Consider the following 17677-nt stretch of genomic DNA (forward strand, 5'->3'; position numbering starts at 1 on the left):
CCAGCTGATGAACAGGCAACAGAGATTGACTGGGACCAGAAATCAACCCAGGCATTTAACACACCAGCCAATTTTTTTGCCAAATAATGGTAATTATTTATGTGCAAAAAACACACAAAAAACTGGCCCAAAGATGGACCAGCCATCTGGCATTTGCTCAAAGTGCCCTATGGCCAGTCTGTTTATGACTGGCTACATACCTCACAGGTCTCTCCCTCTCACTAGGGCAGTCTCAGGCTAAGGCTAAACTACAAGGTATTGAACTTGGGACTTCTGTGAGACTCATGGACTCCATTAGCCCACTGAGCTAAAGCAAAAGGTTGTGTGTTTTCAGCAACATCTGGCCTACATAATGCAGAACCTAATTTGTCAAAGACAGAACCCCAAAATAAATCATTAATCTGCTAATAGACTAACAAACACAATGTATCATAAATGAAATACTGAAGGGCACAGATCACTGATCCATTTACATTAAATACATCTCCACACACACACACACGAGTAGGGTCAGTCAGTCAAGCCTGGGAAAAAGGAGTATTACACTAAACACAGCTTAGTGTTATTGACATGTTTAAGAACACACAATGCGACACTGGCAATGTTAATTTACAGTGTGCGTGCCTATGTATATTGGGGGTGCTCTGTTTATGGATAACCTTATACATTTGGGATAAGTCCAGCAGTAGTTGTACATAAAGCTAAAACAACAAAGCCAGTCTTATCTGTGTCTACATGGCAGTGTATGTCAACCCAGACCTAACCAAACTATACTGTTTAATGCGTAGAGACTGTAAATACCAAGACAGGAGAAAAAATAAAAAAAAACTTCAGGGCCAACGTCCTCAGTTCGCAAATTCCTGGCATTTCTCTCTCAGCTGGAGCCATGACTGATCACAGCAGCCTACCAATCAGAGCAGGCCCAAAAATAAATCACACATGGAATAAAAAATAAAGGGATACACTATCAATCAATTTGTCTGGTAAAATATTGCTCAAATAATGTTGTGTTGCCTTTCAATATATCCATTTGTAGCAATGGAGGGGGAACAACCAGAGTAGGGCTTGACCCAGCAACCCTATATAGGTAAAAGGAAAGCATGCCACCTGTGCTATAGAGGTTCAGATCTCGACCCTGTTCCCAGATCTGTTAGTGCTGTTTTGCCAACTCCTCACATAAAAAGGGGCTCCACATTTTAAAATGTAACTGGTGAATGTTGGTGGGCTCTGTTGGCTGCATTGGAACGAGTGGGTAGTAGACATGGCAAATGGTAATTTGCTGGGGAGTGTCCAGAGAGAAAGAGGTCTTTAGTGAAAGGCAATTTCAGTCTTGATGTTGCCACAGCAACGAGCCACTGAAGGGGAGGGAGGTGGGCACGTCAAACTTTCTCTTTGGCCCCAAGAAACCGATGGATAGTTGGTGTTCTCCAACATGGGCTACTAATTAAAAAATATGACGCCATCTAATCTAGCCACATCCAAACACAGTGGAGCCATAGTTTATCTAACTGCATACATTTATCGTAAATCACTCAATTCCAACAAGAGTTCATTGCTTAGTCCAGTCACTGGCTGTATTGTCGCGTCCGTTGATGGCAGACTATAGGCTACCAATACGATCTGACTGTTCAATTTTTACAAGTCATCATCTGCCCCACATAAGCTAGTTAGGCCTGTGTCTATATTGAGCACTCTCCATGCAGCCCTGTCAGATTCCATTTAATTGTGGTATGGTGTTTGTCTGAAAAACTGAAAAACGGTTGTTAGCGTCTTCTTACCTGCAGATGTTCCTGAAATCGTATCGGCAGTATCTGAGCCATTTTTGAGGCTTTTTGTGTTTCAAGTGTCCGGAGAAAAGGAAAGGGGAAGGGGACACGAGGAGTAATGAATGTTGTCTTGTATTAAAAGTGCCCAAAAAGCTCTCAAAGGTAAAATACGATGTACAATGAAAGGCGTCTTGCCGGCTTACGTTGATATCACCCGAATTCAGTGCTGCACTCATTTAGTAGCCTAACACCCAAACAACACTCCTGAACCAAAATTCTACGCTTCCGCTAAGTAAAATAGTCCACAACAATTAGACTTTAAAGCTCTGAGAGAAAACAAAAAAATTGCTGGAGCTCAAATGTTTATGGTATTCTACAAAATAATACATTTGCTATTCATAAGCCCTACAGTCGGCCAATAGGATTCCCCCACAAATACCAATGCAGATGGCTAAAACATCGATGTCCTCAATGTACCCCTCCGCAGCCCCTACCCCCTTAATTTTTTCTAACTTCGAAATAAAAGGCACGTGACAAGCCCCCTCCCATTCTGATTTCTAAAAACTCCAATGCTGTGACGTCGGGAATGTGCCTTTACCCACCCGCTGAAAAGAGACCAGAAGTGAGAAAACATTAAGATGGTAAAAGAGGAACTGAAATAGTGTATGAGACAAGGTAATAGTATGCTTTTAGGCAATGTATGTGTACATCGCTACCACCACACCTCAACTAGTCAGCACCTACATCATTCACCTATCCCTTTGTCATTATCATCAAGGTTTTTATTTTCTGCCACAAATCCACATTTCTGAACTGCTCACTGGTGAGTTGTGCTATGGAAAGACATGTCGATTATGGTCTTATTTCGGTGGGTTGAAAAAGGGTGAAACCTTACAATTTTGTAAATCTAAACAACTTCAACTTTGAGGGAAAATAAAATGCTATTCATGCTGTGTTCCAAATGCAACAGAATGAAACAGACCGGATGTCAGAACATTTCAGTCTATATTATTATAAATAGAAACATACAGATGACCAACACTTATACAGTATTCACAACACAGGTGTGGACCCAAAAGTGAATCCAACATCACTGAAACAAAACTGCATAAAATGGAGTCCGAGCAAGAATGAAGAATTGAATATTCATTTTCATAGTCTACTCACTATTCTATTCAGGTGCAAGCATATTCAAATCAACCCCCCCAAAAAAAGTGTTGCTAAGGTCATACAGGCATAATTACAGCATACTTTAAAACACTCAAACATATACAGTACACAGATATACTGTAATACACTTCCAGCCATTTTCATCACAAAACAAAAAGAGGGGTTGTAATGGACATGTTGTGGGTGAGGAATATGACTATTGAAAGTAGTATTTCCAAGTTTGTAAAATGTATTTAGTTATTAATGGCAGCATTTAATGTACTTTATGGACAGGCTGGTATAGATACATTTTGTGGGTTAAGGGTAGTGTAGTTTATGGTCAGGCTGGGTGGGTGAGACATTGTGTGGGGGGGGGGGGGGTATGGGTAATGTAGTTTATGGACAAGCAGGGTGAGTGAGATATGTGGTGTGCTTGGCCTGACTCTTGCTATCGATCAGCAGCAGTTGGTTATTCTTGTGGTGAGAGATGATCTCCTGGAGGCTACAGAAAAACTGAGAGGGAGGGAGTAGCGAGGGACAGAGAGAGAAAGGGAGAGGGAGTTACTACAGTAGTTAATGCAGAGGTTACAGTATAATACTAAGTTGCATTCCTTAGTCTCTTTTCCTCACAGCCTCTGTTCCTTCCACATCCTCCCTCTATCATCTCCTCGCACACCTGACCTCTTCATTATTTTTTCAAATCCTCCTTTCCTCCTGCAGCCTCTTGTCTTTTCCCCTCATCCCACCATACCCTTTTACCCCTCTCTCTCTCTCCTTCCCCCTGCCTCTTCACCTCCTCATTCTTCTTGCCCTCCTTTCCGAGGGCGTAGCCACGCGTCTCCTCCAGAAAGCGGATGGGGATGTTATAGACCTTCTGTCTGTATAGGACAGCCAGTGTGTATGGCTGACGGGCATTCTGGGCTGAACTGTGACGTATCAGGAATGCCCCGTCCTACAAGAGGAAGAGAGGTGAGAGGGAGAAGAGGGTGAGGAGGGACGAGGGGAGCAGAGGAGAGATACAGTGGATATCAGTATCAAAACCCACATGACCTCTGAATCAGCACAGATGACTCAGACTCACTGATGGTGTGTGTGTCAGCTAAACCCAGAAGCTATATACACACACACACCTGGAAGAATACTTTATTACCCTCTGCACTGCCCTGTGCCTTTCCTGTCAACCTGTGTCTGATAGAACCTCCCTGCAAACCTGTGTGTCTGCAGTCAAATAAAAGGGGAGTTATGACTGAGATTACTCTCACATCATTGCTTGTCCATTTCAGCGTGAAATTAAACAGGTCGGCTGTGTTAGTGAAGACAAAGGATCAGAGACAGAAACACTCATAGCCAGCAGCATTATAACACATAAAACAGCAGCAGCTACTGAGCAGCACAGAGAGAAGAGGGGAGAGAACAAAATAAAAACAGGTGGATGTATTTGACAGGCTAATGCACTAATGATGCCGGACTAACTATACTGAACAAAAACGCAACATGAAGCAATTTCAAAATTTGAGTTACAGCTCATATAAGAAAATGTCTCAACTGAAATAAATTCAATAGGCCCTAATCTATGGATTTCACATGACTGGGAATACAGATATGCATCTGTTGGTCACAGATACCTTGCTGCCGGTAGAGGCGTGGATCAGAAAACCAGTCAGTATCTGTTGTTACCAACATTTGCCTCATGCAGCACGACATCTTCGCATAGAGTTGATCAGGCCGTTGATTGTGGCCTGTGGAATGTTGTCCCCTTCCTCTTCAATGGTTGTGCAAAGTTGCTGGATATTGGCAGGAACACGCTGTCACACACGTTGATCCAGAGCATCCCAAACATGCTTAACGGGAGACATGTCGAGTGAGTATGCAGGCCATGGAAGAACTGGGACATTTTCAGCTTCCAGGAATTGTGTACAGATCCTTGCGACATAGGGCTGTGCATTATCATGCTGAAACATGAGGTGATGGAGGTGGATAAAGGGAACGACAATGGGCCTCAGGAGATCATCACGGTATCTCCATGCAGGCAAATTGTCATTGATAAAATGCAATTATGTTCATTGTCCGTAGCTTATGCCTGTCCATACCATAACCCCACCGCCACCATGGGGCACTTTGTTGTGCCCACAGGTACACCTGTGTAATGATCATGCTGTTTAATCAGCTTGTTGATATCCCACACCTGTCAGGTGGATGGATTATCTTGGCAAAGGAGAAATACTCACTAACAGGGATGTAAACAAATTTGTGCACAACATTTGAGAGAAATAAGATTTTTGTGCGTATGGAACATTTCTTTGATATTTTATTTAAGCTCATGAAACATGGGACCAACACTTTACATGCTGAGTTTATATATTTTTGTTTAGTGTATAACTAATCATATTGATTCGCCTGGTGTGCTTCAGAGCTGGAGATTCTACATCTACATGCATTGTTATTGTGGAACTTCAAGAAAGGAAAGGGGGATACCTAGTCAGTTGTACAACTAAATGCATTCAACTGAAATGTGTCTTCCGCATTTAACCCAACCCCAAGAACTGTATGTCTGTGTCCATGCTCATCTCCAGTTTGTTATTGTTTCCCACCTTGTTGATCTGCAGTAAGAAGTCCTCGGCAGTCTTTCTATCGCAGTTTCCAGCGAACCACTCTTTCTCCTGTAACACACCACAGTTCTCTATGACACCCTGCCCTATCTGTCATGATACTTTACCCAAGGGCAGCCCATACATCAGGTATATCACTGCTCAACTAAGAATTGCAGCAACATTTGTAGCACTTTAACACTGTATTACACAACTATATGAGAGGTGCAGTATGAGATGGAATGACGCATACCTGCATGGTCGTCTTCATACCAGGGGGAGAAACTTTGACAGATAAAAATTAGTGTCGACCAATGTGTTGAGTGCTCTACAGTCTACTCATAATAAAGCAAGTTCACTAGTATACTGGATAGCACTACTGATAAACCACAGTGACCCTAGATTACCCAGGGGTTAAAACATGTTGTTATAATTCACGTTATAATGAAAATGGCTTCCAGTTTATGTAAGTATAGAAAAACAAACAATATGCACCTCCAACTTGTTCATGCAAAAAAACTAACCTAAAGGAATGAAGGTTGCCCACAACTCTGATAGGCAAACCATAGTTGGAGCCGAGCAATGAGAGAGGTGAGCCAGCAACCAGAGGGTTGCCAGTTCGAATCCCAGGTACGAAAATCTGGCGGGAAGTGAGTGTTGCTGGTATAAAATCCTAGATGCCATTGCCTGCCGTTGTGCCCTTGAGCAAGGCACCTAACCCCCCCACAACAACAGCTCCCCAGGCACCCAGTGTGGCAGCCCCCCAAACCTCTCCAAAACCTGTATATGTATGTGTCGTTCAGAGCAGTTTGGGTTAAAAGCGTAACTTTGTTGGACTTTGTGTGCAATTGACCAATAAAGTGATCTTAATTTCAGAGTTCCGGGCATCCTTCCATTCTTCCCATTTCAATCTTTCAGCTGTGACCCAAAACTGGTCCTGTTCCCAGCAGGCTCTTACCTGCAGCAGTAGAATGTACAACAGGAGGGGGAGGAGGGCTGCAACAAACACACCAAGTCCAACAATAGCCAACATGCTTACTATAATATGAGCAATATAGTCCAGTGGCTACATTATTTATACGCAAGAACAGTAGGCCTTTATAATCCAAAGACTTACATTATGATAGATACACACACTTATCAAATATAATCTTTATAGACCACAAAGTTAACACTGTATGGATAACTATAAACAGAATGGAAATCATTATCAGGCAATACTAAGTGGTATCTATGTGTGTTTGATTGTTGCTGCTTGTACAAGATTGAATGTTCATAAAGCATCAACCTGCTAAACATGTTTAACACATAAAACATGCATGTTGTGTGTAGCATGGTCTCATCCAGCGTGTACATGCATGTTGTGTGTAGCATGGTCTCATCCAGCGTGTACATGCATGGTGCTGTGAGCGTGGCTGTGCTCCCAAGCCTCACCTTGGTTTGGGTTCCTTTAGTGATGCAGGGAGGGGGGGTTTGATGCCCAGGGTGGGTGGGGGCAGTTTGCCAAGGAACATGGAGCGCCTGATATCAGGGGGAGGAGCTGGGGGTGGGGTGGTCACAGAAACACAGCAATGGAGCAGTTTCTGCATTTTCACATAAAGATACACTACAGGATCTTAAGCACAACAAATTGATAACATATAGTACAAATTGGATTCGTAACATATAATACGAATTGCTAAAAAGGTATACAAACTTGGACGTAACATATAAGAAATGGATGACATAGTACACAAAAGACAGAGACCACTTTTGGGTCGTGAGCTCCACTATTGGCTTAAATTATGCTAAAGTTCGAGAGTGCATCTTTGATGCTTGCATTCCAAATGGCACCCACCCAGTTCCCTATGTAGGGCTCTGGTCAAAAGTAGTTTGTGTAGGTAATAGGCCATTTGGGATGCAGACATGATCTCTTTTCAATGCAGATGTAAGGTAGTGTGTCACGTACCTGTCTTTGCCTCATTGACCAATAGTGAACTCTGGAATGGAGCAAAAAGTTAAACTAATACAAACATATGGGCATAGATTAAGCCTATACTCCTGCACTAAAAAACATGTTCAGTGGAGAATGTGTGAAACAGGCCAGTGTTGTGTTAAAACGTGTGAACCATGGAGAAACTTACAGACTTGGCTCTGGGCACTGGAGGTTTTCTACAGAGAGACAGGCAGAAAGGGTGGGACTGATATCGCATGTCAAACAACAGTACTCAAATACAATATTTAAAATATATATATATATTTTTCACCTTTATTTAACCAGATAGGCAAGTTGAGAACAAGTTCTCATTTACAATTGCGATCTGGCCATATCTGGCTTCTCTCAAGACATACAACGGTACTAGTAACTGGGGTGGTGTAAAGGCCAGTTTAACCCAGTCCAATCAAATTTTTTCATTTACATAACTATAAATGGAATGGAAGTGAGGATATACACAGGGGTGAAAGTAAGGTGGTTCGGTCCGGTACGACGTCCCATCTAAATAAATAGTGGGGGTACGCCGTACTGGTAAAACGTGAGCCTATCACAATTAATACAGCATGCCCATAGCATTCCCAAAAAACTATAGGCTACTACACCATTATTTAACATTACCGCATGTCAGCCGCATAACAAATTAGTGAATTGACTGGAAAACAGGATGTATACGCTCCAATTTCCGTTGTGGTTTGAGAACACTTTGTCAAAGCACATTTTGTCAAAGCAGAGACGAGTGGTCGAGATGTTCATGGACAAGGTGGAGATGAGTGGCCAAGACCAAGGCGCGCGTGGACAACAGTGGATGCATTAATTCAGGCTACATGTGTATATGCTGTAAGCCTAATGCCAACTGCAGAATGTCATTACACTACACGTAGGTGTTTTACAGTGGTGTAAAGTACTTCAGCAAAAATACTTGAAAGTACTACTTAAGTAGTTTTTTTTGGAGTATCTATACTTTACTATTTATATTTTTGACAACTCTTACTTCACTACATTGCTAAACAAAATTATGTACTTTTTACTCCATACATTTTCCCTGACACCCAACAGTACTCGTTACATTTTGAATGCTCAGCAGGACAGGAAAATGGTCTAATTCACACACTTAATAAGAGAACATCCCTGGTCATCCTTATTGCGTCTGATCTGGCGGACTCACTAAACACATGATTTGTTTGTAAATTATGTCTTGAGTGTTGGAGCATGCCCCCGGCTATCCATAAAAAAAAGAAAATGGTGGCATCTGGTTTGCTTAATAAGGAATTTGAAATTATTTATACTTTTGATACTTAAGTATATTTAAAACCAAATACTTTTAGACTTTTACTGGGTCATTTTCTATTAAGGTATATTTACTTTTACTCAAGTATGACAATTGGGTACTTTTTCCACCACTGGTGTTTTATAACAGATGTCTCTTTCCATTCATCAAATTGCGGGTGCACAGTACACTTGCGGTTTGGATGCTTAAATTATTTTCTGAGTGGAACGAATGTACGCGGGTACCCTACAGAAGCACATTTGTTAAGTGATTGTTTGACAATCAGATGAAAACATCATGACTGGTTGTGTTTATACCACATTAAAAAGGCATAGGCAGTGTGTCCAGGCTATGGGAAGCTTTCCCTAAAGTAAATTGAATAGAAAAAAAGATAAAAATCCTAATTAGCTTACTCCTTATACAGAAAGAAAGAAAATAATTAAAAATAAGCTACTACACCAGAAAGCATGATTTGGCTACAGAGGATCATTTGCTTTAAAAAAAAAATAATAATAATCTGAGGCCTCCGAAGTGGTGCAGCGGTCTAAGACACTGCATTGCAGCGTTTGAGGCATCACTACAGACCCGGGTTCGATCCAAGGCTGTGTTACAGCCGGCCGTGACCGGGAGACCCATGAGGTGGAGCACAATTGGCCCAGCGTCGTCCGGGTTAGTGAAGGGTTTGGCCGGCTGGGATTCCTTGTCCCATCGTGCTCTAGCGACTACTTGTGGCAGGCCGGGCGCCTGCAAAGTGACTTGGGTCACCAACTAGATGGTGTTTCCTCCGACACATTGGTGCGGCTGGCTTCTGGGTTAAGGGAGCAGTAGGTCAAAAAGCTTGGCAGGGTCGTGTTTTGGGGGACGCATGGCTTTCGACCTTCGCCTCTCCCAAGTCTGTAGGGGAGTTGCAGCGATGGGACAAGACTAACTACCAATTGGGGAGAAAAAGGGGTAAAAGTTAAATCGCATAGCCTACACTCGTACACTCGGAAAGGCCCGCAATTTGGGCAGCGGGCGCTGCAAATACCAAATAGATGATTGTTGAGTTGCGAATGTCAGTGAAAAGCAGAGATCCAGGCAGGCAAATGACAATATTTAAAAAAAATACAATTGCAGAAAAACTGTTTGTCATCTCTATACAGCAACAGCCATTTGCAATGAAAAGACTCCAATCTGTCTTTTAGTTATCAAAATTGTTAACTTAATTGAGTGAACAGTAAGTAGCCTATCTTATTGGCACCAGCAGAGAACATCAGCCTTATCCCTCCCTAGTGAGTGTGCATATTGACTGTCTTCATCATTGGGTCTGTGCCACTTTTGTTTGTTTTTGGACAATCATTTCCTCCTCCAGGTTAGATGGACGTCATATTGTATGTGCGTCTCCCCTTTTCGTAGGCCGATTATATGGATCAGACAACATCATTTTTATTCATCTGTTTGTCAGTGTCAGCAGAGTAGGCTACCGTCTAATTTTTGTAGTATAAAAATAAGTGTGCGTGCGCTTGGGTGTCCCATACCATTAAGAAATGCCATTTCTTTTTACTCCTGGATAAGATATACACTTATGTTACACCATGATGAGTTTGAGCATTTGTCATCTCATGTCTTGACAGGTGTACTCACATGGGCATGGGGGGAGGGGTGGCTGCTGTCTTGGGTGGGAGGGGCATCCTCATGGGCCCACGAGGAGCAGGGGGGCAAGCTGGAGATAGAGGAGAGACAGTAGTATATCTTTTTTTCTCAAAATAAGCCATTGACTTGTATAATTTGGAATGAATGTCCTGTCTCTTATCTCATAAAAGATAGTCTCTCTGAAGTTATAACCAATCAATCAACCAACCAATCAAACCAGTAGCTACAGGATTGTAATGTGATATGTGAATGTTTACATCTACATCACAGCTTAGGTAGTGTTAAGCACCGGCAGCAATTTTTTAACTAACCTTTACATGACAATACTTCCTTAGTTCTCTAACTTGGAAGTTACCGGTGTCTTCTCCACTCTCATCGCTAGTTGTAGGTGAAACGTTTGATTTAGAAAATGCTCTGTTATTAAATTAAATACATGCTCCATGAGGTAATCTAACAATGTGTACGCATATTGTCTATTTCAGATCTTCTCTCACTGATCGAGACAGGTGTGTGTCATTCAAAGCGACGCTTGATTTCTGATTCGTGTTCATGATGTCCAGCATTTTTGGGTGGACACCCAACTATCTCGAATACAATCACATTACAATCCTGCAATACACATACTAGTCAAAGCCTCATTATAAATGCACTGGGTGGCCCTACGGGAGTAACTGACCCGCTGTGGGCTCTAGATACAGGTCATCACTGTCTTCCTGAAACAGAGACACAACACACATATTAATCACCTCTCTCTGGCTGAATTAGAAACCACTGAATATACTGAGTATACATTGTGACTGTGTTAAAAGGGTACAGCAGATGCAAAGGCTTAAGCTTTGGGGCTGGAGGTAGGGGGTTAGGGGTGAGGCTGTTTGTTAATGATGTGTTGGACTCACCTGTCCTTCATTAGGATCCAGGTAGACATCTGCAGAGAAGAAAGAAAATAGGCTGATGTAGAAACAGTTGCAGTATCACACATCCCTCTAGTGGTCATTTGATGTAATGGCTGACTGCATACTGACTGCATAGTTGATAACGTGGCATGCAACCATTGGTAGATGCAATGCAACGTATCTAGTCAGGTAGGAACTAGACTTATGACTGTAGAGTTTACCTTCCTCTGCAGGTGGTGGGGGAGAGGCAAACTTCTTAGGAGTAGACCTCTTCCCTGGCTTCTCCTTCCTATCTACCTCAGGCGCTGGAGAGGGAGAGAGAGGGAATTCTCCTGTACAATAAATGCATCAAGAATTATACTAACTGTTACACCTTTTCATGAATCAACATTCACATCTATGTATAGGGCACAATGTGTTCATATTCAAAATACACAATCAAATAGGATGTCGTGGATTAAGAGGGGAGGGTAGAGAGCAGCAGATAGGAGGATAGAGAGCAGAGGATAGGAGGATAGAAAGAGGAGGATAAGAGTATAGAGAGGGGAGAATAGGAAGATGGGTGAATAGGAAGATAAGAGAGCGGAGGAAAGAGAGGGGGGATGATAGAGTGGGAAGTCTTACGTTTCTTGGTGTTGGGGTCAATGTAGAACTCCTCAGGGTGAGGCTGCTGTTTCTATAAAGTGGAAAGACGACATTAAATAACACTAAAATAATGCACACAGAGAGGTAGGCACACAGGCTAAAGTGAAAAGTAGATATGGGCAGTGTTACTCTGATAGTTTACCAATGCTTTGCCCATGGGCGCCATCTTGGCTGGCCTTGGGGGTGGAGCTGCCTGCCTTTTGGGGAGAACAGGATTGGACCGCTCTGACGTCCTCTCTGTGGAACCCAAAAACAGCCAATCAGAGCACTACGTTCTGTTCTACAAAGCCAAGAGCTATAGTCCCTCTGAAAAAGTTTACACATAAATGCACACCTCAATACAATAGATACAGGGATAAAACCTAAATTGGAGATCCACGCACCAAACTTAAGTTTTCAAGCAAATCTCCAATTGGCATCATTGCATGATTTACATGAAAGTCAGATTAGCGGATCTCAAATGAGAATGATATTCTACAGTGGTGGTTACCCAAATAGACATTCTCCTCCACATGTCTGGAAGGAACCTTCATGGCGGGTCTCTCACAGGGGGGTGCCTCATATGTGTCCCCATCCTCTTCATCCTGTCATCCACACACAAACACACCAAGATGACTACACAGGACCTCTCACAACAAAATATCCATTGGTGTATCAGTCGTGTGTGTGACATTTCGCCAGTCACTGTGGGAAAAGGCTATTTTAGGGTTAGGGTTCCAATTAGGGTTAGGTTTAGGAGTTATGGGTTAGGGGTTAGGGAAAATAGAATTCTGCATGGGAATCAATTGTGTGATCCCCACAAGGATAGTAAAACAAAAGTGTGTGTGTGTGTGTGTGTGTGTGTGTGTGTGTGTGTGTGTGTGTGTGTGTGTGTGTGTGTATTCTCCTACTTACAAACTCATCTTCTGGCCACCCACCATACCCCGCATTGTTCTCTGAAACAAAGAAATAGAGAGTGAGAGAAAGTAGAGAGGGGAATGGAATAAGAGAGAGAGAAATGGAGGACAAGAGAGGTAGAGTCATATGAGTGAGAGAGAGAGAGCAGAATAAGCACTTCACACTATAACTTCCATAAAGAGGAACCATATATTCCCAATAGCATAATAAGGGGGATTTCCTGAAGGCTCACCTATCCTTTTGGGTGGAGTTGGAGGCCCACTGTGTCTGTAATGAAAAAGAGGAAAGAAAATGTTGGTTACTTCTGTGCTGTATCATGGCAGTGGCTTATGGTTCTGCTCAGAGGAAGGCAGATAAGAATGAAGAACAGAACTTTGATAGACACTTTAGGCTACTTACAGGTTCTTTAATTTTCCAAAGAAACTCTGAAAAAGAAAAGAAAACAGAAGGACTAAAATCTCTCTCACACACACACAGGATCTAAACACTAACCTTTTCAAACCGTTTGTGTGACACTATACAATAAAGGGCACCCTCAGTTATACTGTATGTCTAGGCCATCCCAGACATTTACATGTAGTTAACCCTCTCCCATCAGCCTCGCTATCAGACCTATTACACAGGCTGCGTCAATGACTGCTTTAAGTACCGAAGGTCACTAAGCCAGGCAACAGCGTTTTAATCAAAAGACAAGACCTCAGGTCATAATAAATGAAAACAACTTTGATGAAGACTTAAACTATCACAAACTACAACAGGGGAATATTGATAATGGAAAATTCCCCAAATTAAAAATAAACACTACCATTCCTTTGAGGGTTTGGGGTCATTTATAAATGTCCTTGTTTTTGAAAAAAAAGCAAATTTTGTCCCTTAAAATAACATAAAATTGATCAGAAATACAGTGTAGACATTGCTAATGTTGTAAATGACTATAGTAGCTGGAAACTACTGATTTTTTTAATGGAATATCTACTTAGGCGTTATCAGCAACCATCACTCCTGTGTTCCAATGGCACGTTATGTTAGCTAATCCAAGTTTATCATTTTAAAAAGAGCAAAAAAAAGTTGCTTTACTTTCAAAAACAAGGACATTTCTAAGTGACCCCAAACGTATGAACGGTTGTGTATATTTCTTATACACTAGCCTTGCATGCGGAAATAAACTATTTACACAATTTAACAAATTATCTAGTGAAGCCACACACATTGTTGTATCTGGGAGGGGAGGTTAAGGGAGGCACACTGTACCTATGATGAAACAGAGATAAAAACAGGTGACTAAAATCAGGAAGTGAACTTGGCTGTGTTTTCCCACAAGGCTGATTCTCAGCAGGGCTGGTCAGAGGAGAAGGATTGATGTAAATTATCACAAAAATAGAGAGAGGGGGAGGGACAGGGGAAAATGAGACTGGGAGAATAGAGAAACAGCAAGAGAAGCACAGTTTGAGTTGATTCATCTGTTTAATATTTAGATTTCCTGTGCGTGAACATCGTTAATGAACAAAGCCAGCCCCCATAACATGGTATTTTCTGTTCTAGAATATCCTAATTCTTAAAAACAGTGTGTCATTGTCAATCAATCAATTTCAAGTAATCAATCAATGAACATTTGATAGACTTCAGGGATTCTTTGGCATTATGGTTAGCAAGGTGAAGGTTTGTGTATTCAGTGTAAAGGAAGATATCATGACTGATATGTATGCCTCAGGTCGACAAAACCTTGAATATAATTTCCCCAATTATTACAGTCCTAGGCTCCATCTTTAACATATTTAAGTCCTGCCACATTGTCTTAAATCATTAGCATGTCACGTTTAGTGTTGAACGAGTTAATTTAAAAATGTGTGTTTTTTCTACCTTAGAAGTAGTAGTTGGTTATTAGACCAAGAGTCACTGGAACATGTCGATGGCCAAATATAGAAAAGCACAGCAAGTAAGCTGAGGAATCCTTACTTTGTTATTGTTTGTGTCCAAGGAGTCTAAATCTGTCATTTCAGAATGCATGTTCCTTATCCAACCAACAGTATCTGTGGAAGCTCTTTCAAATAGCAACCTCTTGCTTTTCACGCAGTCTGAAACACCCGCAGTCTAATATAAGAACAGCCAACTTCTTTAAAAAGGTTTATAGCTCACCCCATATTCAAACTTTGTCAGATGTTTCCATACGTCATGTGGTCCAAAGTCAAACTGACTTTAACAAGACAACAATACACACAAGACCTCATATCTTGTTGGGATCTTTACTATCTGCATTAGGAGAGATATGTACTGTAGGTTTCAATCCCATAAAGATGCTGCCAATGTTTCCCATTCTTTAGGGATCGAGGTTGCAGATTTTAATAATATCTACAATGAAATCTACAAAACAGAGGGTGTTGTGTCCCAAATAAAATGGCACCCTATGCCCTACATAGTGGGCCCTGGTCAAAAGTTCACTACAAGTGCACTACAAAGGGAGGGAGCAGGCAATGTGTTCAATAATGAGCTTGGCTTGACTTTAGACCACATCTGAGGTATGAAAACCATACCTAAGCCAGGGTGAGTAGTCACCAAAAAGAAGGACATTGTTACGGACCCTGGGAAACCATAAGCCGCAGGAGGAAAAGGGAAATGACCTTGTGACTGTGAACCTTATCTGATGCAAACAGGGACAGTGGTGTCTGGTCCTGTCAACACCTGGTTAAAGTGCAATGGTACAGCCATACATGTATTGGGTATCTCTTTCTTGAGATTTCTCTTAGTCTATTTCACATCATGGCGCATTACTATTGTACAAGCATAACCATAAGCTATCATGGATATCTTCCTAGTATGTGTGCATAGCTACTACGACCACTTCCAAGAGGTCTGGACCTTTATGGCACAGGTCAGGTGGTTGTGGCTCTCCATGTGCATTTGTTCACTTCCCTTCAATGATTTAAAAGAAAATGACTAATATTAGAAATATAGTGGAATCTCTCTAGCCCATGCACACCAATCCTAGGCTTTTAAAAGTGTGGGAAGTATCCTAGGGAACGAGTGTACAGAAAGAAAATTAGACATTATTGGCAGTGGCACGTACCAAGCCATGCTTCAACTTCCCTTTCAATCACTGCACTATCATGATTTAATAACAAATACATAATTAACACACACGGAAATAACAACAATTGATGCACATGGACATGTTGCTATGGAACCCTTTAATTTAAGGAATTATTTTTTATGAAACATTCCTTAACATAATCCAATAGGCATTACACTGTGTTGGTGTTTATATTGGGAACTTGTGCAGACAGTGGTTGAACGCAATAACTGGGAACACTTATCAACAATAAAGCCACTGTACGAAAAGTTGAAAGTCCACGCTGCCTTTATAAAAGTATGACGCATCATTATAACAATAATCACGACGCATCATTATAACAATAATCACAGTCTTCCATACTGTAATGAAGGTAGCAGGCCTACTACAGTATTTCCAATAGCATGCGAACAAGATCAGAAGATGTAACGTTATAGACCAGCATTTCCTAAACTCGGTGCACGTTTTGGTTTTTACCCTAACACTACACAGCTGACAGGTGCACGTTTTGTTTTTTGCCCTAATATTACACAGCTGATTCGAATTATCAAAGCTTGATGATGAGATGATTATTTGAATCAGCTGTGTTATGCTAGGGCAAAAAAACGAAATGTGCACCACTTGGGGTCCCTAGGACCGAGTTTGAGAAACCCTGTTATAGGCAAATAGGCCTAGGTGCAACTTCCTTTTATCAACACGAAGTGAGAAGTCTCTATACGAATAGAAAAGTGTATATGCTCCATTACTGTCTGATTCTTTTGAGAAGGTAAAAAAATTCAAACTGTACATTACCATTGTCATGATTCAGGTGTCTCTCTCTTCTCAAATCATGAGGAAATTAATTTGTTGCTGGCCTCACATGCAAATAGGCTATAGAGAAAGAGAGCGACGAGGGATACAGAAGTGAGTGTGAACAGGTAGGCCAGCACACTAGTATTCTGCCAGCAGCACAAACGATGACGTCAAATTGATATGGTAATTAAAAACCTTTAAAATAAAAGGCTGCTTTTCAAAACATTGCAATGTGGATAACTTATTCAAATGATATGGAATTTTAATCAGTTGCCACTTTCATTGTGCCAATAAGAAAATGCAATAACTAATTTATGAAAACAAATACAAAATATGGTTTTAAAATATATTTCTTAAGACTAATAATGAAAAAATACAATGTTGACGCAGGTATATTGAGAATATTGGAGAGAACATTTCTACCTGTCTCAGCTAAAGTGGGGTGGAAAATATTCAGTGGGGTCTCTACTAACCAAATATGGTTCGTTTTGAAGGGGGACTGTGTCACACGGCCTGCTGCTGGCTTTTCACTCCGCCCCCTCTATAGTGCCTAATGCAAAACACTGTAATAGACTGTACATGTGATACATATTGGCTTGTAGAGAACTGTTCTACCTGTCTCAGCTAAAGTGGAGTGGAAAATGCTCAGTAGTCTCTACTAACTAAATATGGTTAGTTTTGGAGGAGCACTGTGTTGTAGACATGCATTTAGTCCTGCATGTTATAATAATTCCAAAACCATTAATGATTGTACGGTTGTGTTGAATATCAGTTGTAAATACAACACACTTTAATACCTTGCTTTGTTTGTTTCCAGTGTGAAATACAATATAAACGAAGAAACAATATGAACCATGATGGACTGGCATACCTGTTAACAACCTAGATCAACCTAATAGTGATCAAATCAATTCCACTTCTAAACATAAAAGGGAGAAGCACCACGCACATGTAGTAAATGTGCAGCAGAACTCAGTAGACAAACAATTTGGACCTGCATTCCAGA

General features: G+C 41.3%; 2 protein-coding genes across 6 annotated transcripts in view; both read right to left on the reverse strand.

Moving 5' to 3' along the window:
• The window catches only part of LOC129826476 (clathrin heavy chain 1-like), a 59728-nt gene extending 57072 nt beyond the window's left edge, over positions 1-2656 (reverse strand). For both annotated transcript variants that reach the window (XM_055887246.1, XM_055887245.1), the window contains exon 1: positions 1779-2656. In XM_055887246.1, the coding sequence (XP_055743221.1) occupies positions 1779-1820 (42 nt within the window). In that variant the 5' untranslated portion in view covers positions 1821-2656. The remainder of the gene's footprint in view (positions 1-1778) is intronic.
• Positions 2657-2754: 98 nt separating this feature from the next.
• Positions 2755-16824, reverse strand: LOC129826477 (B-cell linker protein-like). Of its 4 annotated transcripts, none has more exons than XM_055887249.1 (19): positions 16672-16824; positions 13212-13237; positions 13045-13079; positions 12810-12850; positions 12406-12499; positions 12058-12152; positions 11895-11946; positions 11492-11602; positions 11274-11302; positions 11054-11090; positions 10369-10447; positions 7627-7654; positions 7452-7482; positions 6938-7043; positions 6462-6499; positions 5757-5788; positions 5507-5575; positions 3709-3867; positions 2755-3428 (listed from the first exon to the last, which is right to left on the reverse strand). In XM_055887249.1, the coding sequence occupies exons 1-19, from the start codon at positions 16678-16680 to the stop codon at positions 3312-3314; spliced, it is 1188 nt and encodes a 395-aa protein (XP_055743224.1). In that variant the 5' UTR covers positions 16681-16824; the 3' UTR covers positions 2755-3311. The 4 variants fall into 4 exon arrangements, with proteins under 4 accessions (XP_055743224.1, XP_055743223.1, XP_055743222.1 ...); XM_055887248.1 differs by lacking the exon at positions 16672-16824 and adding an exon at positions 14769-14898 and having other exon boundaries at positions 11492-11575; XM_055887247.1 differs by lacking the exon at positions 16672-16824 and adding an exon at positions 14769-14898.
• Positions 16825-17677: the final 853 nt, after the last annotated feature.

This window comes from Salvelinus fontinalis, chromosome 28 (assembly GCF_029448725.1).
Source record: "Salvelinus fontinalis isolate EN_2023a chromosome 28, ASM2944872v1, whole genome shotgun sequence".
In the NCBI taxonomy this organism is placed as follows: Eukaryota; Metazoa; Chordata; class Actinopteri; order Salmoniformes; family Salmonidae; genus Salvelinus; species Salvelinus fontinalis.